Source organism: Schistocerca cancellata, chromosome 2 (assembly GCF_023864275.1).
Source record: "Schistocerca cancellata isolate TAMUIC-IGC-003103 chromosome 2, iqSchCanc2.1, whole genome shotgun sequence".
Lineage (NCBI taxonomy): Eukaryota > Metazoa > Arthropoda > Insecta > Orthoptera > Acrididae > Schistocerca > Schistocerca cancellata.
Window position 1 is genome coordinate 790,405,337 of NC_064627.1, and position 27,396 is coordinate 790,432,732.

The window sequence follows — 27,396 nt, forward strand, 5'->3', positions numbered from 1 at the left end:
TTGACCTCCATATCTCAAAATTTTTCCGAAGAGTGAGCCGATTGGGGAAGGGCGCCTTACTTGGTGCATTGTGTCCATCTTGCATTGAGAACTTTCGCCAGCTTATTCATCGTTGCGTTGCAGTCCTGCCTGCTCTCCATCTCTTGGGCATGGATACGTTCCTGTGTGCACTTTCCGCCATGCAATGTGCAGTGCCATTTTCTGCACTGACAGCGACCATGGACTACATGTCACCTAAAATCCAGCACGGTAGCCAGTCCGTTGTGGTGGGGCCGCCATGTACCCTGTTGGTTGTAGCCCCCTGACAACACAGGGATCACTCTACTGATGCCTGCGCCATTAACTCCCCATGTATGCCAAGGAGTAGATGACCATCTCCCTGGGGCATCAGCACTCCCAGCAATGGCCATCCTGCCAGGTGGCCTTTGCTGTGGCTGGGTAGCGCCTGTAGGGAGGGCCCTTGGTCGGAAGAGGTGGCATCAGGGTGGATGACACGCAATGAAGCGTGGCACATCTTCTCTTGCTGGTGGCCAGCCACCAGCAGTCTCTAAGCATTCAAAAGCTCACTTTAAGGCTAAAGTGTATGACCCCAAATCGTTCCCCTCCCTGGGCACACCATGGGAGGAACGAAAGGCTATGAATGACAGCGAAAGGTATTCGCCCCAGTATCTCGTCTGTACCAGAGCTGATGGGGAATCCTTTGTGTCCGTGAAGCCTCAGTTCTTTGTAGAACATTTAGAAGACAAGTTCGGGGAGGTGGAGGGCTTGTCCAAAATGCAGTCAGGGTCAGTCTTATTCCACAAGATTTCGGGATTGCAGCCGGATCTCATCGACTTCTTTCCACGATATTTCGGCTGCAAACCTTACAGCCATCTTCAGGCGAATGTTTGACACTGGAGATTGCTAGTGCAAGTCTCTCTATTTATACGTAAAAGTGCCGCAGGCGCGCATGCGCAAGTTACCGTAGCATGTGCGCCACCTGTCAATTCCAAGGCCCTCTACAATATTACTGCATCTATGGAGCGCCAACGAATGCGTGAAAAAAGTAAAACACGCACGCAGATGTGTCCAAAACAATAAAATGCAAAATTTCAATATTAAAATTAAAATTACTTGTCGCTCGACATGTCAGAAGCCATAAATAGTTTTCTTTTGGTTGAAATTAAAGAAACCAACAGGTCCCAGGCCTTATTCAATAAAAAGCCGCCATCACGATTAATGAGATTTTCCGCTAAACGTATTTCCACGGATTCCTTCACAACTGAATCCCAGAAGGATCTCAATGGGGCCAAGATTTTCGTGGCCGAATAATCCATAGTATGTCCTGTGGAAATACAATGTTCGGCTATGGCCGACTTACTGGGCTGTAAAAGGCAAGTGTGGCGCTCATGTTCAACGCAGCGGTCGTGTACTGTGCGTGTGGTTTGACCAATGTAGGCTTTCCCACACTTGCAAGGTATTTTATAAATTCGAGCCTTCCGTAATCCCAGATCATCCTTGGCTGAGTCCAGAAGAGCACGAGTCTTTGTAGGTGGCCGGAAGATTGCTTTCACACGATGTTTCTTTAAAATTCTGCCTACTTTCGATGAAATGCTCCCGACATATGGGAGAAAAGCTCTGGACTTAAACACCTCCTTATCCTCTTGATCTTGTGGGTGGTCACGTTTTTTCCTCCTTAAAGCAGTACTGACCTGATGTGCGGAATATTCATTATGTTGAAATATCGATTTCAAGTGCTCTAATTCGTCTGCAAGGCTGTCTTTATCAGACACGACATGTGCCCTATGCCCAACGTTCGAAGAACACCCATAATTTGTGACGGGTGATGACAGCTTGACGCCTGCAGGTACAGGTCCGTATGCGTGGGTTTTCGATAGACAGAATGCCCCAATGACCCATCCACCCTGCGTTTAACCATGACGTCCAGAAATGGTAGGCAACCATCCTTTTCAACTTCCATCGTAAACTGAATGTTTGTGTGGATGGAATTCAGATGTTGTAAAAACCGTGAAAGCTCTTCTTCACCGTGAGGCCACACTACAAAGGTATCGTCTACGTACCGCCAGAAGACTGTTGGTTTCAACATCGCCGAATTGAGAGCCCTCTCCTCAAAGTCTTCCATATAAAAGTTTGCTACCAGAGGGGACAGAGAACTGCCCGTGGCAACACCGTCAAGTTGCTCAAAATATTCATTATTAAATAGAAAGTAAGTAGAGGACAGGGCATGGTGAAACAGTGCTGTTATATCGGCCATAAACTTATTGCTGATAAGTGACAATGAATCCAAAAGAGGGACCCATGTGAAGAGTGAAACGACATCAAAACTTACTAACAAGTGTTGCAAAGAGTTCCTTTTTGGCCTGTATTCAAGCATAAGGCCAAAGGTGTCATGTATGGTGATGGGATGGCCATGGATGGACACCTGCTGGTGGGATGCCAGCCTCAGGTGATGCAAACGCTGGCACGGGATCCATCACAGTTACCTGGAGCTCTGGAGTGGGAGAGGGCTCTGGCAGAAGAGACACCAGTTGTTCCGGTGGGGCCTCTGGCTGCTATGTATGGCTGTCCATATCCAGGCCATGATGAACTAGCAGAGGGCTGGAAATGAGAATGGAGGAGGATGAACAAGGCATAGCATCATATAGGGGCAGAATCAGTGAAAGGGTCATCAAGGACAGAGGTGAGGAAAGAGAACCAGGAGCAGAAGGGATGGATGATCTTCAAGGGATGGAAGGAGGTGGTGAAGGCCAGTTCAACACTCATAGGTGGAGGTGAATGTGGTGGCAGGTCACCAGCCTACCTTTCGCTTGCAATGTCAAGATGTGCCAGCCATGCTGGACGACACTCGGAATTCGCACTGACCAGCTGCGTGAATCCAGCTTAGAGTCCCAGGTATGGAGTGAGGCATTGGAAGGGCGTTGGAGTGGGAAGCAGGAGACTCAGTACTGTGGGTGGCTGACAACCATGCAGGAGCTATGCTGGCCCTTCTCAACAATGGGAGTGAACCTGTAGGAAGTAAGAAAGAAAGCATACAAAGCATATGAGTACTTCATTGCATGGGCGTCACCAATATACTTCTTCATTTTCATCTTAAAAGTGCAAACAAGTCGTTCTGCCTCCCCTTTTGGCTGAGACTGGCACAGGTTGCACAAACATGTTGAATACCATGGTGTGCACAAAAATTGTGAAAAGGATCTGAGGGGTGAATTGAGGACTGTTGCCAGTTTCCAGGGAGAAAGACAGGCCTACAAGGGAGAACATCCAAGTGAGAGTTTGCACCATTTCATCTGCTGTAATGGGGTGCCACCTGATTATGTACAGAAACCGGGAACAGGTTTCAATGATCACCAACCTATACATTGACCCACTCCCACGGCCGTGATAGCTCAGGCTACGATGAACAACATTGCTGTGGAGAGGCCTGATAAACTGCACAGTTAGAGCAAGCATTGAGTAAATGTTCAATCTCATGATCAATTCTGGTCTGGCAGGCATGGTGACAAGCCAACATCGTGCTCAAGGTGCCCCAGTGATCCTGCTTATAAGGTGAAGGGGGTCACAGCAGCAAGTTGCCAGAAGTGACCACCTGTGGAAGAGTGTTGTCTGTGGACAGTAAGAGAAAACCATCAATCAGTGTCTCAGAAAAAAATAATTGCAGATGGGATCCAATGCATGAGATGTAGGCCACTCAGGCCATCATTGCTGAACATATTTCCACACTTGATGAAGAGTGGAGTCAGAGGCGATGGCTTGAGTGATGTGAGAGCTGGTAATAGGGAATCCATCCACAGTTCAACGAGCTTCCTCATTGAGATAAAAAAGTGCTTCATCTTGATGAAAACCTGAGAGAGCATTTGCATTTGAATGCTGAGTCATAGGGTGGAAATGAATCTCATTATTATACCTACTAAGGAACAGGACCCACTATTGTGGTCTATGGTCTGTATGGCAGTTGTGCCGTGCACCTAAAAAGAGATGCTAATGGACTGGGATTAGTCACCAAATGAAAATTAACATATAGAAACACATGAGATTTCTTCACAGCATAAGTAATAGCAAGAGTCTCCTTTTCTGTTTGAGAGTAATTCTCCTGTGTTTCATTAAGCATTTTCTATGCAAAAGTGGTGGGCTGTTTTGAACCATTAGTACAACATTGAAACATATGGCCTTCATGCCATACTCTGATGTGTCCAATGTACTCACAAACGGAAGTCCTGGCTGATAGGTCGCCAAGTATATGTCGGAATGCAAATCATTGTTCAAAATCTTGAATGCTTGGTCATAGGCAGGGATGCACTCAGATGCCACACTTTTCTAAAGCAGTTGATTTAAAGGATTGGAAACTAAAGCACCTTGTGGAAGGAACTTGTGGTAATACACAACTTTGCGTTGAGTGCTTGGAGCTCTTTCACATATGTTGTGCATGGAACGGTGACAATAGCCACAACTTGACTGTCTGTTGGCTGAATCTGCAGATGAGAAACAACATGTCCCAAGTATACTATGAAGGTTGGAAGAAGTGCCACTTTTCAAATTGCACTTAAGACCTGAGTAACATGAGGTCTGAGACAAAAGATGAAGGTTGTGGAAAGGGTCCTTGATGATGGGATCAGTAATGGTAGTGTAGTCGAAGTGGTTGATACAACAAGGAATGCATTCAGTAAGTTGTTCAAAGTGATGTTGACAAATGCCAGGCGTGCAAGCAATGCTTGAAACCAATCTGTTGTACCTGTAGGTCCCGTATGACATGTTACCAGCAAGACGTTGACATGATTTTTTATCAGGCAGCATATACTTCTGACAAATCAAGTTTTGAAAAATGATGTATGCCCATCAGTTTCATCATAAGTTCATCCAGGCAAGGAATTGGATACGAATTAACCATAGCTTGTGAATTAACTGTCATTTTAAAGTCACCACAAAGATGTAGTTTAGCCCTTGGCATGTTCATAATGGCTAATGGTGTAGCACCATCATCTTACCATCATGATGTATGGCAATTCCTGGATGAAACATTTGTTGAGAGGTGGATACACTGACAGGAAAGTGATAATTTTCTGACAATATCTTCCAATCTAATGTCATTAAACTTCTTTCTGTGTGGAACTCTGAAGGACACTGTCTATGCCACGAGGAAACATATGCAGGGTGGCACGAGAGAGGTGATTGTGACTCCCTGTGAATCCGTTCCAGCAGCAACCATTACGTATGTTGATCTGTTCTGCAGCATTGCAGGTTCTGTATCGCTGCTGATGGAGGACATTTTGACCACCAACAGTAAAACATCATCACTAATGAAGACCATCTGTGTGACTTAAAAATTCATATTTTTTGTTGTTTTTGTTCAAATTATTAAAGTTCAAATAGTATAAACTCCTTTGTGGGACACTATATAATGAATACCTTTTGGAAGTCAAGGAGCATGGCATCAACCTCGATGCCTTTGACTACTACCCTGTGCATCTCGTAAGCGAACAAAGCAAGTTTCATTTCACAAGATTGCTATTCATCAAATCCACAGGGATTCCTGCAGAGGTGTACATTCTCCAAAAATATCATATACACTGTCTTAAAATGTTTTTCATGGTCTGCAACAGATTAACATCAGCGTTAAAGATATGTAATGATATGCATCAATCCAACGCCCCATCACGGAAAATGGGATTGACATGCATCTTTTTACAAGTGGTTTGTTGCTCCAGTAACTAATGGTAATCAGGTTCTAAAAGGAAAATAATTCTTTTGCATGATCCATATTGTGTACAGTGAAAGTGGGGGGAAAGAAAGCAAAGCAAAGGGAAGAAATTATTGATGTCAGCTGCATCGAGGCTTTTTTTATGTGGAATCAGCGGTGACAAGTGAAAATATCTACCGGACTAGGACTGGAACCCAGGATATCCTGCGTACTCGGCAGTTGTCTTAACCTCTGCACCATCCAGACACAGAGTTTATCGCAATTGCAGGGACTATCTTGGCACAACCCCCAGCTGGCCCACACTCTCACCAAGCACTACCTATCCACAGTCCTCATTGTGTCCTCCATTCTTGCTATTTCAGATTGCTGCAGGAGATTGAACTTAATTGTGCATCCATGCTGAAGGTGGAGGATTCATTGCCATTGACACAAATCAATTATATGAGTTTATGGTTCCTGTTCTTTCAGACATGTGCAAAACGAAAGACTCTGTGGGGAATCTGGAAGGACCGTCCTGGCACGACTCGGTAGACCCACACTCCCACCAAGTGCAGTCCCCATCCGTGTCCTCCATGCTCGCTGCTTTGAGATTCTCACAGGAGGTTGATTGTAAGTGTGCACCAATGCTGAAGGTTGTGGTTTCATTGTCCACCGGGCTAACTATGTCATATGCCCTATATTGTGAATATCTGTTGACTTTGGCTGATGAGATCACATGACATGAGCCATGATTGGCTGACAAAAGTGCATCACAGTCTCAATTTCAGTGCTTCGAAAGCTACCATGCTGTATTTGATGGACTTCATATTTATACTTTTGGAATACGAAAATATGCAATGTGCATGTTGCAGTGCATCTGTCCATAATGCACTGTTTTTTTGCTGGACTTCGTTTCCAAAACCATGGAGAAGATCTACACTATTGTATAAAGCCTTTACCATTCAAAGGATTGAAAAGTCTTACAACTCCAAAAAAAACTGTACTGTCACTTAAAATGGAAAAAATATATTTTCACCCTCATATAGTATATTTTCATCCAGTGAGAAGTGTATTTTTAACGGGGAAATCTGGAAAAACTCTGGGAATATTTTTTCCTTGTCCATGTATACATCCTAGAATATCAACAATATTACAAAAAAAGATAGCTTGTTACATACCATAAAGATGACCCATTGATTTGCTGGCAGATACAATGAAAAGACTGTAACGCATTATAGATTTCGGCTGAAGCCTTCTTCAGCAAAGAAAACACACACATTCACACAATCAAGCATGCTTCCTGCACACATGATTGCTATCACTGGCAGCTCTGACCGGAATGCAACTGTCATGTGAGTAGCAATCTGGAGTGGGGTTGGAAAGGGGGATATCGATTGGGGGGAGAGAAGTGTGCTGTCTGGTGGGGCTTGCAAGGAATAGATAGTGACCTGATGAGCCTGCAAGGATCAGGTGGTGGAGTGTGCAGTGTACATTGGTATAACTACCAACCAGCTGTCCACTGGTATGAACGGCCTATGCCATACTGTGGCCAAGAGGAAATTAGGCCACCCTGTGGCACAACATGCTGCTGAACACAATATGCTTGATTTCAATGGCCGCTTCACAACCCCGGCCATCTGGATACTCACATCAACCACCAGCTTTTCTGAACTGTGCTAATGGGAGCTGTCCTTATATCACATCACATTCTCCTCTCTCGAAATTATCCCAGCCTCAGCCTTTGCTAACCTGCTGTCCCCACACCCTCTACCCAACAGTTTCTGCCCTCTCTGTCCCGTCACCTCCTCCATTTTTACGTCCCCTTACCCTAATTTTGTGTCACTCTCTGCCAATGCACTCTCCCATCCTTTCCCCCTCCTTATTCCTCTTCTTTTCCACCCCCCTTTTTTTCCACCCCTCACACCCAGCCTCTTGATACTGTGCCTGGCAGTTCCATCGCCGCCCGCGGTGGTCTAGCAGTTCTAGGCGCTCAGTCCGGAGCCGCACGACTGCTACAGTCGCAGGTTCGAATCCTGCCTCGGGCATGGATGTGTGTGATGTCCTTAGGTTAGTTGGGTTTAAGTAGTTCTAAGTTCTAGGGGACTGATGACCATAGATGTTAAGTCCCATAGTGCTCAGAGCCATTTGAACCATTTTTGAGCAGTCCCATCAGGCCACCACCTAGACCCTGCATGCCCTGCCAGAAAGTACTCTTCTCTCCCCCATCCTTATATTGCTGTCCATCACCCTTCCTCGCCACACTTCAGATTGCTGTTCACATGGGAGTTACATTCCAGTCAGAGCTGAGGTGGTAGCAGTTATTTGCATGAGGTATGCTTGCTTGTGTGAATGTTTCTGTTAAAAAAGATAGAAGAAATAAAAAGAATACAAAAAGTATTAAGAAGCACTGAAGAAGGGGAATGTGTTTTATCGAAATTTTGCCATGCTTGTAACTCGACAATTCTTCGTACTGCCCCCATTTGTTCCAGATTTTGTGAGTGGTCAGTATGCAGTGTTGTTTCTAGACTTCGAGTTACCTTTTGTCAATGTTTGTGTCTAAAGATGTTCCAACAATGCTCAGATCATTTTAGTATTTTGCATGATTTTTTCCAGATAGAAGAAGCTAGTTCTCAGGTCCTCAAAGGTCATCCATTGTATCATTCATCATTAGTTAATCATCTGTGTGACAGTAGAGAGAATACGCAGAGAAATACAGGAATGGCTTAAAAGGAGATCAATGTTTTTCAGGTAGGATTTTCTTTCTTTTGTTGTGAGTCATTTAAAACCAGCATGTGATGACTTATGAGTAAATATTGGTGTACTGCTTTTGTCTGTAAGTATTTGTTTTGTCTTTGGTAGGTAGCTCAACATTATACAGAAACTCGATACATAACTAATGAGACTACTCACATTACGAGTAACTATTTTAATGATATAGGTTAGATTGTGTTAGAGGAATTTTTGGTTCCATAAATACAAATTGAGGAGATCCTTGGGGATGTGTAACATTTTGGATTTTTGTTTTGTTTCATATTATGTGATATTAATTAAAATACAGAAATAATACATTCAGTATGTCAAACTTTATTTTTAACTAATCTTTTTATGGTTGCTGATAAATTGTTGAAAATGTGTTTTTTTTTTCAGTAGTGGACCCATTTTTTTGAGTAAAATAAGTGCCTTTAAGTATTTTTGTAGATTTTTCTTGTTCCTTGTACTGATTTTGTCAACTGAGCAGTTTATTGGAAAGGAACTATTATTTGTAACAAATTCCATTAAAGAATAGTAGCTACAGTTAGCACCTCAGTTCCTTTAACAGGCTTCTACAGCGTGTACATGAATTCACAATACAAATAATATGTGTTACATGTTTCTGGACTCAGAAAACTTTTGTTTGGCTTGAAGAGTTACCCCAAAATATGGTCCAATGACATTATGGAATGATAGTAAACAAAGTATGCCAGCTTTTTTATTTTATTTCACCAGGGCCTGATAACATTCACACTGCAAATAAGAAACTGTTTTGGCATTTCAGTAGTTCTATGGTGTGCTCCTTCTGAGTGAGCTTCTTACGAAGTTGTAATTCCAGAAATTTACTACTGTCAATTTTTTCAGTCTGAACTTCCTCATATTTATGCATATGCTGGATGGTATACTCTCAAATTTTCTGAATTGCATGTACCGTAGTGGATCTTTTCAAAGTTCAGCGACATTCAGTTGGCTATAAACCAGTTATTAATGTCCATGAAAATAGCATTAGTGGGCCTTTCTGAAACGATACTAGACTTTCTATGTATTGCAATACTTGTATTATCTACAAACGAAACACAGTCTGTGTCTGGCAGTTTAACTAATGGGAGGTCATTAATGTACACAAGAAAAATCAGTGGCCCCAAGATGGATGCTTGTGGGCCACCACATGTAATTACTTCCAAATCCAATGATGACTGACAGCTTAGTTTACTGATTAACTATTCTCTCACAGTGACACCATATGTTTTCAAGATATGACATGAGGTATTTTGCAGCACTGCCTGTGACACCATAGTATTCCAATTTACTTAAAAGGATGTTGTAGTTCATGCAGTCAGATGCACTTTCTCGCTGTATGTGTAAATAGCCTTCTCAGTATCTGAACTCTTCAGAAACCCAAACTCTGTCTTTGACAGTATGTTATTCATGGTCAGATGGTTAAGAAGCTGTATGTACATTACCTTTTCTCAAATTTTCAAGTATGGTGACAAAAGTGAAATTGGTCTTTAATAGGGTGGCATTTCTTTATCCCCTTTTTTGAACAGTTGTTCCATGTCAGCATGTTTAGCACATCAGGAATTGCTACAGAGATAAAACATTGGTTGTACAGATAACTTAAAATTTTACTTACCTCACAAGAACACACATTAATTAAAGTTGCTGACATTTTTCATACCCACTAGAATGCTTTGATTATAAAAAATTTATTATGGATGTTACTTGTGTTGAAGAAGTTACTTGTAAAGGCTAGTCTCAGGTATTCTTGGGCGTTACTCACTGACCCTTGCCATCTCACACTATCTATCAGCAACAAATATAAAATACTTGTTAAAGATATTTGCCACACTACACCCATCTGTTACCATTGTGGCATCTACTCTTAAACTGCTCCAGTTTCTTTGTAGTTCTATCAATGTCCTCTTCCACTATACCCTATATTGTTTTTATATTGTTGCCTGATGCTCCAGTGTTCGTCTTACAGTGCATTTGCGTAGATGTTTGGATTACTTTGCTTAATAGCCTAAGGTATTCCTAGTAATGAGTTAAATCATCAGTGTTGGAACAGTTCCTGGCTGACAGTTTTCTTTTTGTTATACAAGATACCTTTATTCCTTGAGTAATCCATGTTTTTGTTTAATCTGAACTAATTTAGGAGGAAAACAGTTTTAAAATGATGTAATAACTTTATTAATGATTTTATTACGCTTTCCATTAATGTCACAAGCTCTGTAAACATCTCATCAGTTCCTAACTCTGAACCATTTCCTAAAGTACTCATTTTTTGGTAGATTAACTACTATCTTGTACTCAGATTTAATGGACTTTTTAATCAGCTCAGTATTTGTGCCTAGAGCATAGCACTGTATGTCATGGTCTGAATAGCTGTTAATTATTGGTTTTGTGATATGATTTTGTTTCTTTGATCTGTGGTCATCTTAGAGGATCTAGCTGTTGTAGTTGGAAAGTTTATTGTAGCAATTGGGGTGAATGACGGTGTTACTGACTAATAAATGTTTATGCTTACTTGTCTACATTACATATTTGAGTGATCAACATTGCGGTACCACCGGTTGATGTATGTGAGAGGTAAGTCATTGCAAATGTGAAATGCTGGTACATTAATAACTGGTGTAACTGCTAGACTGTTGAATACAAGCATGCAGATGTGCATGCATTGTGTTGTGCATGTGCCACATGACAGTTTGTTTGATGGAGTTTCATGCCTGTTACACTTGGTTGCTCAATACAGCAATGGGTAATGCTGTTTGTGGATGATGCTGGAGTTGTCCCCTAGTTATGTCCCATATGTGCTTAATTGGAGACAGATCTGGTGACAAAGTAGGCCAGGCCAGGCAACATGTTGACACTCTGTAGAGCTTGTTAGGTTATAACAGTGGTATATGGGTGAGTGTTTCCTGTTGGTAAACACCTCTTGAAGTGTTGCTCATGAATGGCAGCATGGCAGGACAAATCACCAGACTGACACACATTTTTGCAGTTGGGGTATGACTTCCTCATAACCATCACACAGCCATCACTGGTGCCGAGTCAGAACCAGCTTTCATCAGGAAGAACAGCAGATCTCCACCCTGCCCTCCAGTGGGCTCCTGCTTGACACCACTGAAGTTGCAAATGACTGTGGGTTTAAGTTGGTGGAATGTACACTACAGGACATCTGACTTGGAGCTGCCCTTAAAATAACTGATTTGTAACTGTTTGCTGTGGCACATTGGCACCAACTGCTGTTCAAATTGATTCTGCAGGTGCGGTACGATGTGCCAGAGCCATACACCGAACACTGTGATCTGCCCTCTCAGTAGTGCCATGTGGCCACCCAGAAGCTGCTTGCCTTGCAACCATACATTCTCATGACCATTGCTGTCAGCAACCACATACAGTTGCTACATTCCTGCCAAGTCTTTCTGCAATATTGCGGAAGGAACATCCATCTTTTTGTAGCCTTGTTCAAATTCCATGAAGTGTCGATAATGGCATTTTTATTGCCTTAAAGTCATTCTTGACTAACATCAGCTCACCACATACAATCTGTTAGATAACCAACACTTATGTATATTACAGCATGTATTTAAAGCATACCTGATTTGCATCCTCATAATAATGCTACTAGGACCTCTCTTGTACAACTGGCTTGAAATTTGAACAGACATCATGTTTCAGATGTAGAAACATGTCTACCAACTTTCGTTTATGTCACACAGCTCTTTTTGGTGTTGCAGTTTTCTCTTTTTCTTTTTCCTGTCAGTTTATAAAAGAGTGAAAACTTTTGTAGATGACTTAGGGCATGGTTGGGCAGCCTGTGGGCCAAACCCAATCCATAGCTGGTTTCGGATTGATATATATGTCTGCTTGTGTCTGTATATGTGTGGATGGATATGTGTGTGTGTGCGAGTGTATACCCGTCCTTTTTCCCCCTAAGGTAAGTCTTTCCGCTCCCGGGACTGGAATGACTCCTTACCCTCTCCCTTAAAACCCACATCCTTTCGTCTTTCCCTCTCCTTCCCTCTTTCCTGATGAGGCAACAGTTTGTTGCGAAAGCTTGAATTTCGTGTGTATGTTTGTGTTTGTTTGTGTGTCTGCCGACCTGCCAGCACTTTCATTTGGTAAGTCACATCATCTTTGTTTTTAGGTATATTTTTCCTTCGTGGAATGTTTCCTTCTATTATAACCATATTTACAAATTTAGATCAATTTAAAATAAGCTAGTTCGTATACACATATATTTACAGGCTTCTAGTTAGAGTCAATCATTAGATTTACATTTGTATACAATACTTTTTTACAAATAACTTATTAAATAATTTAATGCCACATTGTTCATTCATATCTCACTATCAGTCACTGCACACACTATATACACATTGTTTCATAACACTTCACTCACCACACACACACACACACACACACACACACACACACACACACACACACACTGGTGATCTCTGGGCCATTTTCTGTACCTCAGCTTCCCATTTGCTATCCTGAAAAACTGAGTCAGCATCCCTCTGTAATGAGTGAGATGTTGAGCTCAGAAAGAGGAAGAGGTGTTAGTATTGTGCCATGCATAGCTTGGGGGTAAGTATTTCTAGGAAGGAAAAAAAGAAGGAAAAAACATACAGTGAAGGTGTTATGTGGAGTGTTGGATATTTTATAATAATAATAATAAACCCCGTGGAGGCCCGGGAAAAGAATAGCCCTCCAGTATGTTCTGCCAGTCGTAAAAGGCGACGAAAAGAACAAACCACTAATAGGGCTAACCCCCCTTTTAGTGTGATTAGTTGGTTCAGGACAGAACTAATGAAGCCTCGGACAAGCGTTGTCATAGTTGGGGACGACGCTCAAACCCTATGCCCATCCACAATGGTAACGACACTGCTAGCCACACGGAAAATGATTGAAATCCAAATAGAGGTGTTTTGCAGGATATGTTTCCTGCAACCCCTCTAGAAGGAAAACAAAGACAGAGGATGAGATGGTCAGATGAAGTTAACCGACACCTCATGTTTTGTTATTACCAAGCAACAAACTTAAGAACTAACACAACTGGATACAGATCACAAGTATACACAACATTTATTACCAGATACCCAGAATTAAAATTTTTAACAGAACAACGACTAGCTGATAACATTCGTGTAATAATCAACAATAACAGGATACCCCAGTCAGAATTAGAAAACATCAAACAACAAGTACAACAAATACTGGAACAAAATAATGTGCAATCAGAAGAAGAAGAAAATATGGTAATGGACTCAAACATCCCAGGGCAAACAAACAAAGAATGACACGCATCAATTAAACAATCAGAGGAAAACGAAATCTTAAGACAGCCACCAGAACAAGCACAAATAGAACACAAAGTGACACACATTTTAGATATAGAAGAAAAATTTCAGCTGACATATATAGAATACAAAGACACAAATACAGACATTAGACCATTCTTGCATAGACCCCCAAATAACTCACAAGTCGAAACAACAACAACTATCAACACAATCAGACACAACAAAATAAATGAAAATACAACTGTGGAAGAGTTACAACTACTGCTTTATATAGGAGCACTCACTACACTAAATATACAGACTAGGCAGAGATCAGAACCAACCAACACACAGAAGAAACCCACAAAACCAGCGTGGCAACACATGCTACAGATCAAAATTGAAAAACTGAGAAAAGACATCAGACAGCTAACACAATTTATAAGAAATGAAATATCAGTCAAAAAATGAAAAAGGTTAGGTAAAATATCACAACAAGAAGCGATAGAGTAATTAGATGAAAAGAAGCAGAAATTACAAGCATTGGCCCAACGACTTAGAAGATACAAAAAAAAGTGAAAATAGAAGGAAACAAAACCAAACATTCAACACAAACCAAAAGAAATTTTATCAGGCAATAGATAACACACACATTAAAATAGGCAATCCACCAAACATAACAGACATGCAACACTTCTGGAGCAACATATAGTCAAACCCGGTACAACATAAGAAACATGCACGGTGGATACAAGCAGAAACTGGCACATACAAGATGATACCAGAAATGCCTGAAGTGATAATTTTGCAACATGAAGTCACCCAAGCAATTGATTCTACGCACAATTGGAAAGCCCTAAACTAAATTATTTAACAGTTACATTGCAGACCCATACACAGTCCCTGATACACTTACACAAAGAATAACTTATCTGAAACCTAAAGATCAAGCAGACACAGCAAACCCAGCAAAATATCGCCCCATAACATGCCTACCAACAATATACAAAATATTAACTTCAGTCATTATACAGAAATTAATGACACTTACAACACAGAACAAAATTATAAATGAAGAACAAAAAGGCTGCTGCAAAGGAGTACGAGGATGTAAAAAGCAACTGATAATAGATGCAGATGTGACATATCAAGCTAAAACTAAACAAAGGTCGCTACACTACGCATACATTGATTACCAAAAAGCATTTGATAGTGTACCCCTCTCATGGTTACTACCGATATTGGAAATATACAAAGTAGATCCTAAATTGATACAGTTCCTTTTGTGGCGGCGTTCGTAGCGACAAACACTTCGCTGTAGAAACGGCTTACGAAGTCACCGCCACACTTTTAATAGCGGGCCGACCGGTCCGCTGGAACAGTGAACAGAAAGATGAAAACCCAAACACTCTGATTAAATACAAGTCAGTACTTATCTTTATTAATGAAGATACAGAAACACAGTAGTGAACTCCGTGTCTACAGAAATCTGTCTCGTTCGAGTCGGAGCGGCTAGGTCAGCGTCGGCTGACGACAAACAACAACTCTGCTGCGATGAACACACAACTGACTAGCAAGTACACAAATCGGTGGCTAGTATACAACTGAGCGGCGAATACAGAACTGTCCTAGCGCTCGCGACTCCAGCGCTTAAGAAGCCAGAAGCCAGCGGTGGCGCGCGCAGACTTGCGGCGATTTCCTGTATCGCTGGCGCTGCTTATGCGGACGGCGTCCGGACTTTGATGCTGCCAACCTTTTGGCAGCGGGCTCGGTTGGCATTACTGGCTAGGATATAACAGTTCCTAAACATAGTAATGAAAAATTGGAAAACCACACTTAATATCCAAACAAATTCAAATAATATCACATCACAGCCGATACAGATTAAGCGTGGAATATACCAAGGAGACTCATTAAGTCCTTTCTGGTTCTGCCTTGCTCTGAACCCACTATCCAACATGCTGAATAATACAAATTATGGATATAATATTACTGGAACATACCAACACAAAATCACACATTTGCTATACATGGATGATCTAAAACTACTGGCAGCAACAAATCAACAACTCAACCAATTACTAAAGATAACAGAAGTATTCAGCAATGATATAAATGTGGCTTTTGGAACAGACAAATGTAAGAGAAATAGCATAGTCAAGGGAAAACACACTAAACAAGAAGATTACTTACTGGATAACCACAGCGACTGCATAGAAGCGATGGAAAGAAACAGATGCCTATAAATATCTAGGATACAGGCAAAAAATAGGAATAGATAATACAAATATTAAAGAAGAACTAAAAGAAAAATATAGACAAAGACTAACAAAAATACTGAAAACAGAATTGACAGCAAGAAACAAGACAAAAGCTATAAATACTTACGCTATACCAATATTGACCTATTCATTTGGAGTAGTGAAATGGAGTAACACAGAACTAGAAGCACTCAATACACTTACATGATCACAATGCCACAAATATACGAGTAGAATACATCACATACATTCAGCAACAGAAAGATTCACATTAAGCAGAAAGGAAGGAGGAAGGGGATTTATCGACATAAAAAAACCTACATTATGGACAGGTTGACAATTTAAGAAAATTCTTTATAGAACGAGCAGAAACTAGCAAAATACACAAAGCAATCACTCTTTTAAATACTTCGGCTACACCATTGCAATTTCATAACCACTTCTACAACCCTTTAGATCACATAACATCAACAGATACAAAGAAAGTAAACTGGAAAAAGAAAACACTACATGGCAAGCACCCGTATCATCTAACACAGCCACACATCGATCAAGACGCATCCAACACATGGCTAAGAAAAGGCAATATATACAGTGAAATGGAAGGAGTCATGATTGCAATACAGGATCAAACAATAAACACCAGATATTACAGCAAGCATATTATTAAAGATCTCAATACCACAACAAATAAATGCAGACTTTGCAAACAACAAATAGAAACAGTAGATCACATCACAAGTGGATGTACAATACTAGCATATACAGAATACACCAGAAGACATGACAATGTAGCAAAAATAATACATCAACAACTTGCCATACAACATAAACTAATAAAACAACACGTTCCCATATACAAGTATGCACCACAAAATGTACTGGAGAATGATGAATACAAAGTATACTGGAACAGAACCATTATAACAGATAAAACAACACCACATAACAAACCTGACATCATACTCACCAATAAAAAGAAGAAATTAACACAACTAATCGAAATATCCATACCCAATACAACAAATATACAGAAGAAAACGGGAGGAAAAATTGAAAAATACATCCAACTGGCTGAGGAAGTCAAGGACATGTGGCATCAGGATAAAGTTGACATTATACCAATTATACTATCAACTACAGGAGTCATACCACACAATATCCACCAGTACATCAACGCAATACAGTTACATCCAAGCGTATATATACAACTACAGAAACCTGTAATTATTGATACATGTTCAATTACCTGAAAGTTCCTAAATGCAATGTAACATATATCATACAGTTAAAAGTAGGTCACCCTTGATCAAGGTCCATGTCACTTTCCATTTTTAACCAGACATAACGTCTGAGAAAGGAAAGATATAAATAATAATAATAATAATAATAATAATAATAATAATAATTATTATTATTATTATTTGTATAACATTTTTTATCAAACCCCTACTCTGTTTTATCTAAGTAATCCTTCAATGTATAAAATGTATTGCATAACAGGTACTTTTTAGCTGCCTTTTTAAATAAGTGTATTTTTGCAGTTTCTTTAATCTCTTTTGGTAATTTATTGTACAGTTTTATTCCTTGGTAGAAAATGCTATTTTGAGTTTTGTGTTTATTTTTTCTTGGTAAATGTAAGTTGTGTCTATCTCTTGTTGCATGCTCATGGACAGAGCTTGTGCATTTGTTCCCCAAAAAAGAATGCCATAGCTAAGAATTTAGTGTACACATGAATACTATGTAACTAAAAGACAGATTAGAATAGATTAGATTGGATTAGATTAATACTAGTTCCATGGATCATGAATTCGATATTTCGTAATGATGTGGAACAAGTCAAATTTTCCAATACATGACATAATTATGTTAATTTAACAACATACTTAAGTTAATATAACAACTTTTTAATTTTGTGTGTATTTTTTATTTTTATTTTTTTTTTATTTATATCTAAAAATTCCTCTATGGAGTAGAAGGAGTTGTCATTCAGAAATTCTTTTAATTTCTTCTTAAATACTTGTTGGTTATCTGTCAGACTTTTGATACTATTTGGTAAGTGACCAAGTATAATTCACCCCTTTCTGTGCCAAAGTTAGATTTAATCTTGAATAGTGAAGATCATCCTTTCTCCTAGTATTGTAGTTATGCACACTGCTATTACTTTTGAATTGGGTTTGGTTGTTAATAACAAATTTCATAAGAGAGTATATATACTGAGAAGCTACTGTGAATATCCCTAGATCCTTAAATAAATGTCTGCAGGATGATCTTGGGTGGCCTCCAGCTATTATTCTGATTACACACTTTTGTGCAATAAATACTTTATTCCTCAGTGATGAATTACCCCAAAATATGATGCCATATGAAAGCAACGAGTGAAAATAGGCATAGTAAGCTAATTTACTAAGATGTTTATCACCAAAATTTGCAATGACCCTAATTGCATAAGTAGCTGAACTCAAACGTTTCAGCAGATCATCAATGTGTTTCTTCCAATTTAATATCTCATCAATGGACACACCTAAAAATTTGGAATATTCTACCTTAGCTATATGCTTCTGATTAAGGTCTATATTTATTAATGGCGTCTTACCATTCACTGTACAGAACTGTATGTACTGTGTCTTATCAAAATTCAGTGAGAGTCCGTTTACAAGGAACCACTTAGTGATTTTCTGAAAGACAGTATTGACAATTTCATCAGTTAATTCTTGTTTGTCAGGTGTGATTACTATACTTGTATCATCAGCAAAGAGAACTAACTTTGCCTCTTCATGAATATAGAATGGCAAGTCATTAATATATATTAAGAACAACATTAATATATATTAAGAACAACAAAGGACCCAAGACACTGCATGTTACACACTGATGATAGGATTCTAAGGGCATAACATGCTGATGACATTCTATTTGCAAGTACCTTTGTGTGTTCACACCACTTCAACTGAGAGTCAATATTCATTCCTACAAATTTTGCATTTTTTACACAGTCTATAGAGGTGCCATCTACATTTCATGTAACATTGTAATTTTTCCTCTTCAAACTGAAATTCATGGAATTAGTTTTCTTTGTGTTCAATGTCACTTTATTACTTATTGACCAATTATAAACTTCCTCGAGAGTTTCATTTGCTTTCTTGTCAAGGAGTTCTCTTGTACTCTCAGTGACTATAATATTGCTGTCATCAGCGAAGAGGCTTATTTCACCATGAGTAACACTACTGGGAAAGTCATTGCTGTATATCAGGAACAGTATTGGTCCTAACATGCTACCTTGCGGAACCCCGATGTTAATGTAATTTGGTTCTGATACGTGTTTTACTAAATGTTTAGACCTATTTGAAGTATGTTTTCTCTCTACTCTTTGTACCCTATCTGTTAGGTATGACCAAAACCAGTTATTAGCTACCCCTCATATTCCTAATGCTTCTAATTTATTTAATAGAGTCTTGTGGTTGACTGTATCAAACGCCTTAGAAAGGTCCAAAAATATGCCTGTGACACACTCATCTTTATCAAGAGCATCAAGTACAACTTTTGTGAATTCAGTTCACAGGCAGAGTACTGATGCTAAGCTGTGTTCGCATCAACCCTCTGTCCATAATCATGCTCTATAAATGGAGATGATGTTTTAACTACTGATGATGCCTTTGGCGCAGTTGTTTTATTAATCTCCATTGCAGGATGTAATTTTAGGTATTTTACTTCTGATGAAGGTATATTTAGATACGCGGAAACTGTGGTCAAGAATTTTAATAAATCCTTATCCTGCAACTGTTTTGGCTATCATCATTTACTGTGAAGAATTTCAACAGTTGCTGTTTCAGCCATGTTTAAAATCTTGAAATTCTACTATGGCTGACTCTATATTTTTGCCACTTTGGAAACAAAACTGTGATTCTCTTAAAAGGTTGTATTTATTCAGGTAATTCATTAATCTTTCTTTCTTAATTTCATCTGTTATTTTTGAGAATGCTGACAGCAGGGAAATGGGCCGATAATTTTCTATGTTTTCTGCAGTACCTTTCTTGAGCAAAGGTACAACTCTTGCCTGTTTTAACTGCTTTGGAAATGTCCCTGATGTGAAGGATTCATTTATTATATTTGTTAAGGGGTCTTGTATAATCCCTGTGCATTGTTTCAGTACACTCATTGGTACTTCATCTAAGCCTACTGACTTTTTATTTTTTAGATTTTGAATTGTTTTACTAACTTCATTTTTTGTGATTGGAAGTGACATCATTATTTACATTATTACATTATTTACAGGTGTTATATTTGTTTGGGGGAATTTTTGCTGTAACTTCTCTGCAATACTTGAAAACTGCTCATTTACACAGTTTGCTAAGTGCTGTGGATCATTTATTACTTTATCCTCCTCCCTTAGCAATAGGTCATTCTGTGTTTGTTTGCCTCTCCCCGTTTTCTTTTTTATAACATCCCAGACTGCTTTGCTTTTATTCTCTGCATTATATATTATTTTGTCATTAAATGACTTTCTACATCTTCATCCATACTCCGCAAGCCACCTGACAGTGTGTGGCGGAGAGTACTTTGAGTACCTCTATCGGTTCTCCCTTCTATTCCAGTCTCGTATTGTTTGTGGAAAGAAAGGTTGTTGGTATGCCTCTGTGTGGGCTGTAATCTCTCCGATTTTATCCTCATGGTGTCTTCATGAGATATATGTAGGATGGAGCAATATACTACTTGACTCCTCGGTGAAGGTATGTTCTCGAAACTTCAACAAAAGCCCGTACCGAGCTACTGAGCGTCTCTCCTGCAGAGTCTTCCACTGGTGTTTATCTATCTTCTCCGTAACGCTTTCGTGATAACTAAATGATCCTGTAACAAAGCGCGCTGCTCTCCGTTGGATCTTCTCTATCTCTTCTATCAACCCTATCTGGTACGGATCCCACACTGGTGAGCAATATTCAAGCAGTGGGCGAACAAGTGTACTGTAACCTACTTCCTTTGTTTTCGGATTGCATTTCCTTAGGATTCTTCCAATGAATCTGTCTGGCATCCGCTTTACCGACGATCAACTTTATATAATCATTCCATTTTAAATCACTCCTAATACCTACTCCCAGATAATTCACAGAATTAACTGCTTCCAGTTGCTGACCTGCTATATTGTAGCTACATGACAAAGGATCTTTCTTTCTATGTATTCACAGCACGTTACACTTGTCTACATTGAGATTCAATTGCCATTCCCTGCACCATGAGTCAATTCGTTGCAGATCCTCCTGCATTTCCGTACAATTTTCCATTGTTACAACCTCTCGATATACCACAGCATCATCCGCAAAAAGCCTCAGTGAACTTCCGATGTTATCCACAAGGTCATTTATGTATATTGTGAATAGCAAGGGTCCTATGTCACACCTGAAATCACTCTTACTTCAGAAGACTTCTCTCCATTGAGAATGACATGCTGCGTTGTGTTATCTAGGGACTCTTCAATCCAATCACACAATTGGTCTGATAGTCCATATGCTCTTACTTTCTTCATTAAACAACTGGGGGGAACTGTATCGAATGCCTTGCGGAAGTCAAGAAACACGGCATCTACCTGGGAACTCGTGTCTATGGCCCTCTGAGTCTCGTGGATGAATAGCGCGAGCTGTGTTTCACTTCCTAAAGAGTAGATTTCTAGTCTCCAGAAAAGTCATTATACTCTAACATAATACGTGTTCCAAAATTCTACAACCGATCGACATTAGAGATATAGGTCTATAGTTCTGCACAACTGTTCGATGTCCCTTCTTGAAAACAGGGATGACCTGTGCCCTTTTCCAATCCTTTGGAACGCTACGCTCTTCTAGAGACCTACATTACACCGCTGCAAGAAGGGGGGCCAAGTTACTTCGCATACTCTGTGTAAAATCAAACTGGTATCCCATCAGGTCCAGCGGCCTTTGAGCGATTTTAATTGTTTCTCTATCCCTCTGCCATCTATTTCGATATCTACCATTTTGTCATCTGTGCAACAATCTAGAGAAGGAACTACAGTGAAGTCTTCCTCTGTGAAACGGCTTTGGAAAAAGACATTTAGTATTTCGGCCTTTAGTCTGTCATACTCTGTTTCAGTACCATTTTGGTCACAGAGTGTCTGGACATTTTGTTTTGATCCACCTACCGCTTTGTCATATGACCAAAATTTCATAGGATTTTCTGCCAAGTCAGTACATAGAACTTCACTTTCAAATTCATTGAACGCCTCTCGCGTAGCCCTTCTCACACTACATTTCGCTTCGCGTAATTTTTGTTTATCTGCAAGGCTTTGGCTATGTTTAAGTTTGCTGTGAAGTTCCCTTTGCTTCTGCAGCAATGTTCTGCAGCAATCAACACCTTCCTAGAGATCTTTTTGTATCTATGATAGAAATTTAAGAATTCTGGATCATTGCAAATCTTTTTCATGGAACTGAGTTGTTTAAGTGTTTGGGAGGACTTCTTAATACCTGCTGTTATCCAACTGTTTTTGTGAGGTGTTGATACAGACATGCATACTTTTGGAAATGCCTTTTCAAAGTTCAATTTAAACAATGTGGAGAATTTAGAGAATTTCATATTCACATTGGTTTCTTTATGCACTTCATCCCAGCTTTGTTTTTCTAGTTCTTTTGAAAAATCTGTTATTTTGATTTCTGGTAGACGTCATTTGTAGGCTTGTAATTTAGGGAATGATTCGATTCCTTACTTTACTGTTGTTATTTGACAGAGATGGTCTGATAGTCCGAGATCTTTTACAGTTACATCACATTTTTCCCTGTCCGTATTTGTGGCCACATGGTCAATTACTGGTGAAGTTGTCATGGGTAACCCTTGTTGCACTATTGACCAATAGGGACATGCCAAAACTTTGCAGGATGTGTATGAAGGTGCTGCTGGATTCATTTATGATGTTAGTGTTGGTGTTAATGTCCCCACACAGTATTATGTTGACCTTTGTACTTGAGACTTTATCTAGAACTTCTGTTAACTTATTGAAAAAAGCGTCCACACTACTACTGGGAGATCTATACACACACACAAAATGATTAATTTCTTGGTGATATCAAGCTCTGTTAATTCAATAGCTGATATTTCAGAGTGTTTTTCTTCACTTACAGTACTGAGGTCATGTCTTGATTTGAACTGTGTTCCTTTTCTGATATAAATGCATGATCCTCCACCCCTTGAAGAAGTTCTGCAATAAGAGTCATATACCTCCAGAAACCTAACAAGGACTTGTCAAATCCATCCCATGCTGCTGCATTGCATTTGAGAGGTGGACTAACATGCAGTTAAGCATGTGGCTATAATGTCTTGTTTAATTACTGTATAATAGCATTCACTGACAGGAAAAAAATGCAGCACCAAGGAGAAGTTGTGCAATGTAAACAAAAGTTGGTAGGGATGTTTCTACATCTGAAAGATGATGTCTATTTAAATTTTACACCAGTTGCATAAGAGTGGTGCCAGTAGGGCTACTATAAGGATGCAAATGAGGTTTGCTTAAAATATGTGCTGTAACAGTCATGAGTGTTAGTTATCTTTGGGACTGGATGTGGTGAGTTAATGTTAATCAAGAATACCTGTAAGGTGACAAAGATGCTATAATCAACACCTCACTGAGTTTGAACAAGGTCATGTAATAGGGCTACAAGAAGAAGGCAGTTCCTTCCGCAGAACTCCAGAAAGACTTGGCACGAATGCTGAATGTTCACGAATGCTGACAGCAGTGGTCATGAGAATGTATGGTCACAAGAAGACCGTGTTCTGGACAGTCAAGCGGCACTACCAAGAGGGAAGACAATCGTGTTTGGCGTTTGGTTCTGGTACATTATATTGCATCTGCAGCATCAATTTGAGCCAGCAGTTGGCACCATAGTGACACAAAAAACTGTTACAAATTGGTTAATTCAGGGATGGCTCCAAACCAGATGTCCAGTAGCGTACCTCCCACTGCCTCAAACCACTGCCATTTGCAAATTCAGTGGTGTTGAGCAGGAGCTCTTTGGAGAACAGGGTGGAGGTGTGTTGTGTTTTCTGATGAAATCTGATTCTGCCTCGGTGCCAGTGATGGCCGTATATTGATTAGGAGGATCTGCAACCAACCTGTCTGCTTGCTAGACACACTGGACGTACATATGGAGTTATGATGTGGGATGTGATTTCGTATGACAGCAGGAGCACTCTTGTAGTTATCCCATGCACCCTGACTACAAATTTTTATGTCCAGTCTAGTGATTTGACCTGTCATGCTGCCATTCATGAACAGCATTCCATGGGGTGTTTTCCAGCAGGATGACACCCACATACTGCTGTTGTAATCCAGCATGCTCTGCAGTGTGTCTGCATGTTGCCTTGTCCTGTTTGATCACCAGACCAGTTTGCAATTTAGCACATCATCAAATCACATCTCTGGCAACATCCACACACAGCTGTTGTGTACATAGTTTCGCGTAGTCAGCACGTACACAACTTTCCCACTAGAGCGTGTCCCGCTAAGCACAACAACACCTAAACGGCATACATGAGAATATCACCTTCACGATGGAAGTAGAAGAGAATGGCTGTATTCCATTCCTGGACATACTGATCAGGAAGAAAGCGGATGGCACGCTGTGCCATTCAGTATATAGAAAAAAGACGCACACAGACCTGTACCTCCATGCAACCAGCTGCCACCATCCACAACGCCAGTCAGTACTGACCACCTTGGTACATAGGGCGCACGTCATTTGTGACAAAGAAAGCCTCTCAGACGAATTACACCACCTAAGAGAGGTATTTCGGAAAAACGGGTACAGTGAAAAACAGATTGGCAGGGCCTTCAAGAGGAGACAGGCTGACAAATTTCAGGAAGAGGAAGAGGAAGTTAACAAGAGACTCGCCTTTCTTCCATATTTGAGGCCCACATTAGCCAAAATCGGGAGGCTATTAAGAAAATCAAACATAAATACCATCTTCCGACCACCGCCGAAGACGAAAGAGCTGCTGGGCTCAGCTAAAGACCTACTCAAACTAAACACACCTGGTATATACAGCATTGCCTGCGAATGTCGTGTGCAGTACATTGGTCAAACACAGTGCTGCATCTCTAAAAGGTGCGAGGAACACATCAGGCATGTTCGACTTGGACAGATAGAGAAATCTGCTATAGCTGAACATAGCATCAAAGAAAACCACACCTTTGATTTCGAAAACACCAGAGTGCTGTGCCGAGCCGGGAGCTATTGGGATAGCGTCATTAAAGAATCAATAGAAATACGGGTCCACGAGAATCTTGTGAACAGGGACGAAGGCTATCAACTGAGCACGGATTGGAATCCAGCATTAGCCGCAATACACCGGGAACGCAACAAGAACCATCCAGCTCACGAGACGCGATCAGAATGCTCTGACGGAGACACGAACGGCGCACCCGCTTCCCCCTCCACCCCGCCCGCCGGCTCCTCTGGACCCAGCCTCCCGCGGCCAGGTGGTGGGGGGCACACCGCAGGTATAAAGGGACCGGCATCCGCAAAGTCTCGGCACTTCGCCAGAAGATGATGAGTATGTTACTCGTCGAAACGTCGCAGTTTGAAGACACCGCCACCCGGCTGGAAGCCTGAGAACTCTTCGCCAATTGGTTTTTGTTATGTCAAGACATCATGGTGGACCACCTTTACAATCCTGTCTAGTATGTTAATTAGCAGTAACAATTTGCTGATGTAAAACATAAAATAAGTTTCAGCTATGTAAACTCTTTTATTAGATCTGTGTTTAATGTCCATTATTTCCATCTCATATGAACAGTTATGAATGAAGTCTTACATTAACATTCTACTTGTTTTTTATCACATTGTATTACAAATCTTTTTCTTAAGCAGTGATCAAAATTCCATGCATACTTCATCCCCCAGCCTTTTTATTGTTACTTAAATTATTAATATGGAAGAATAAAGAACAAATATTCCCTTCCAGGTTTTGGAGGGAGAAAACAGAAATTCGCAGTACAAGTTATTTAACAAAGAGTGTGAGACCTGATGTGATAGGTGAGAATTATTTCATTTTTCTTTCATTGTGTTACTCACTGATTGCAAAAATTACTTATTAACAAAGCCATGGGTCTATGCATGTAATTCCCTTGTAAAAATTGACATGAAGGAAGGCAATAAACTTACGTTAGTGCAGAGATGTGCACTTTTAGAAAGGGTTGGTTCCTGTAACTCAGTTGTTGGAGGTGAATTCACCTTGAAATATAGATTTATGAACCACTGCTAGCAACTGCTTTTTCAAACTATGTGACCTGTCTGCATTAATTACCTTTTGTCATGCCAAATATTGTATCTCATTCATAAGTTTTCATTATATGAATTCCCTGGTACATAATATATAAGCACATTTCTTCATTGTTTCTACTGCCTCCTATACTATATATAATAGAAGCAGTATCTGTTTTGAATTTTCAGGATCTGAAGTGAACCTCAGCTGGGTACCATAATAAGATGAGGATGGCTTCATGAGATACTGAGTTATGCTTACAGTAAACAGAAGAGAAAAATATTGTGAAAGTGCAACCTGAAATGTCAACTAAATGAAATATGACTGCTGATGAACTTTCTACAGATGAATAGCAGATTGGAATGATAATTAATTTTCATAGTTAAGACTTTTGCTCACTTCACCTCGAGTTTTTGTTTCTGTGTCTTGAACATTATTTTTGAGAAAATAAGTAAATGTTTTTATCAGAATTTAGTTTCTTCTATCACCTGCCATAATAGAATTCCTTTTCCTTGTATATGAAAGTTTCTTTATTAAAAAATGTTTTACAGTATGAGTGACAAGTTTTTCTTTGTGTTCTTATATTCTTGTTATCTTTTATGAGTTTATATCAGTTATGCTGCATATCATAGTACTTTAAAATTACATATTGTATACAAATTATGATATTTGAGAAAAGGCACATGTCATTTTTTATTGTTTTACTTACATGGAAAAACAAGATTTAAGGCCTGCTGTACAAAATTCTTGAGATGATGTCTATTCTACATGCATGTTGCCACCATTGGAATTTACAAAACCACAGTTTGGTTAGTTTGAGTTTTTAAATACAAGGAATATTTTTGTTGCTGCTTGCTGCTGCTGCTGCTGTTGTTGTTCACTCCAAAGACTGGTTTGGTGCTCCCCTTGCTAATCCATTCTGTGTAGTCTTTTTCCTCTGCGTAAGTATTGCAGCCTGCATCCACTTGGATCTGCTTACTATAATAACAAATGAACTATTTCTATCTACCCATCTAACATTCCTGTGTACCCAGTATTTCGAAAGTTGCCATTCTCTTTATATCTGTACTATTTTATCACCCATCTTACACTTCCATATGAAGCTATACTTCAGACTAATAAATTCGCAATAGACTTCTTCACACTGACTTTTTATATG

The 27,396-nt window shown here is 39.9% G+C and overlaps 1 protein-coding gene across 2 annotated transcripts in view; it reads left to right on the plus strand.

The window, feature by feature from the left end:
* Positions 1–26,707, plus strand: part of LOC126162646 (CDK5RAP1-like protein) — a 125,413-nt gene extending 98,706 nt beyond the window's left edge. Inside the window, exons 9-11 of one of the 2 annotated variants that reach the window (XR_007535092.1) lie at positions 8,288–8,422; positions 25,938–26,008; positions 26,426–26,707. Coding sequence is in view for 1 of the 2 variants with exons in the window: in XM_049919283.1 (XP_049775240.1) it covers positions 8,288–8,401 (114 nt within the window). In the remaining variant the exon portion in view is untranslated. The remainder of the gene's footprint in view (positions 1–8,287; positions 8,423–25,937; positions 26,009–26,425) is intronic. The other variant, XM_049919283.1, reaches the window with a different exon arrangement.
* The last annotated feature ends 689 nt before the right edge of the window (positions 26,708–27,396 follow it).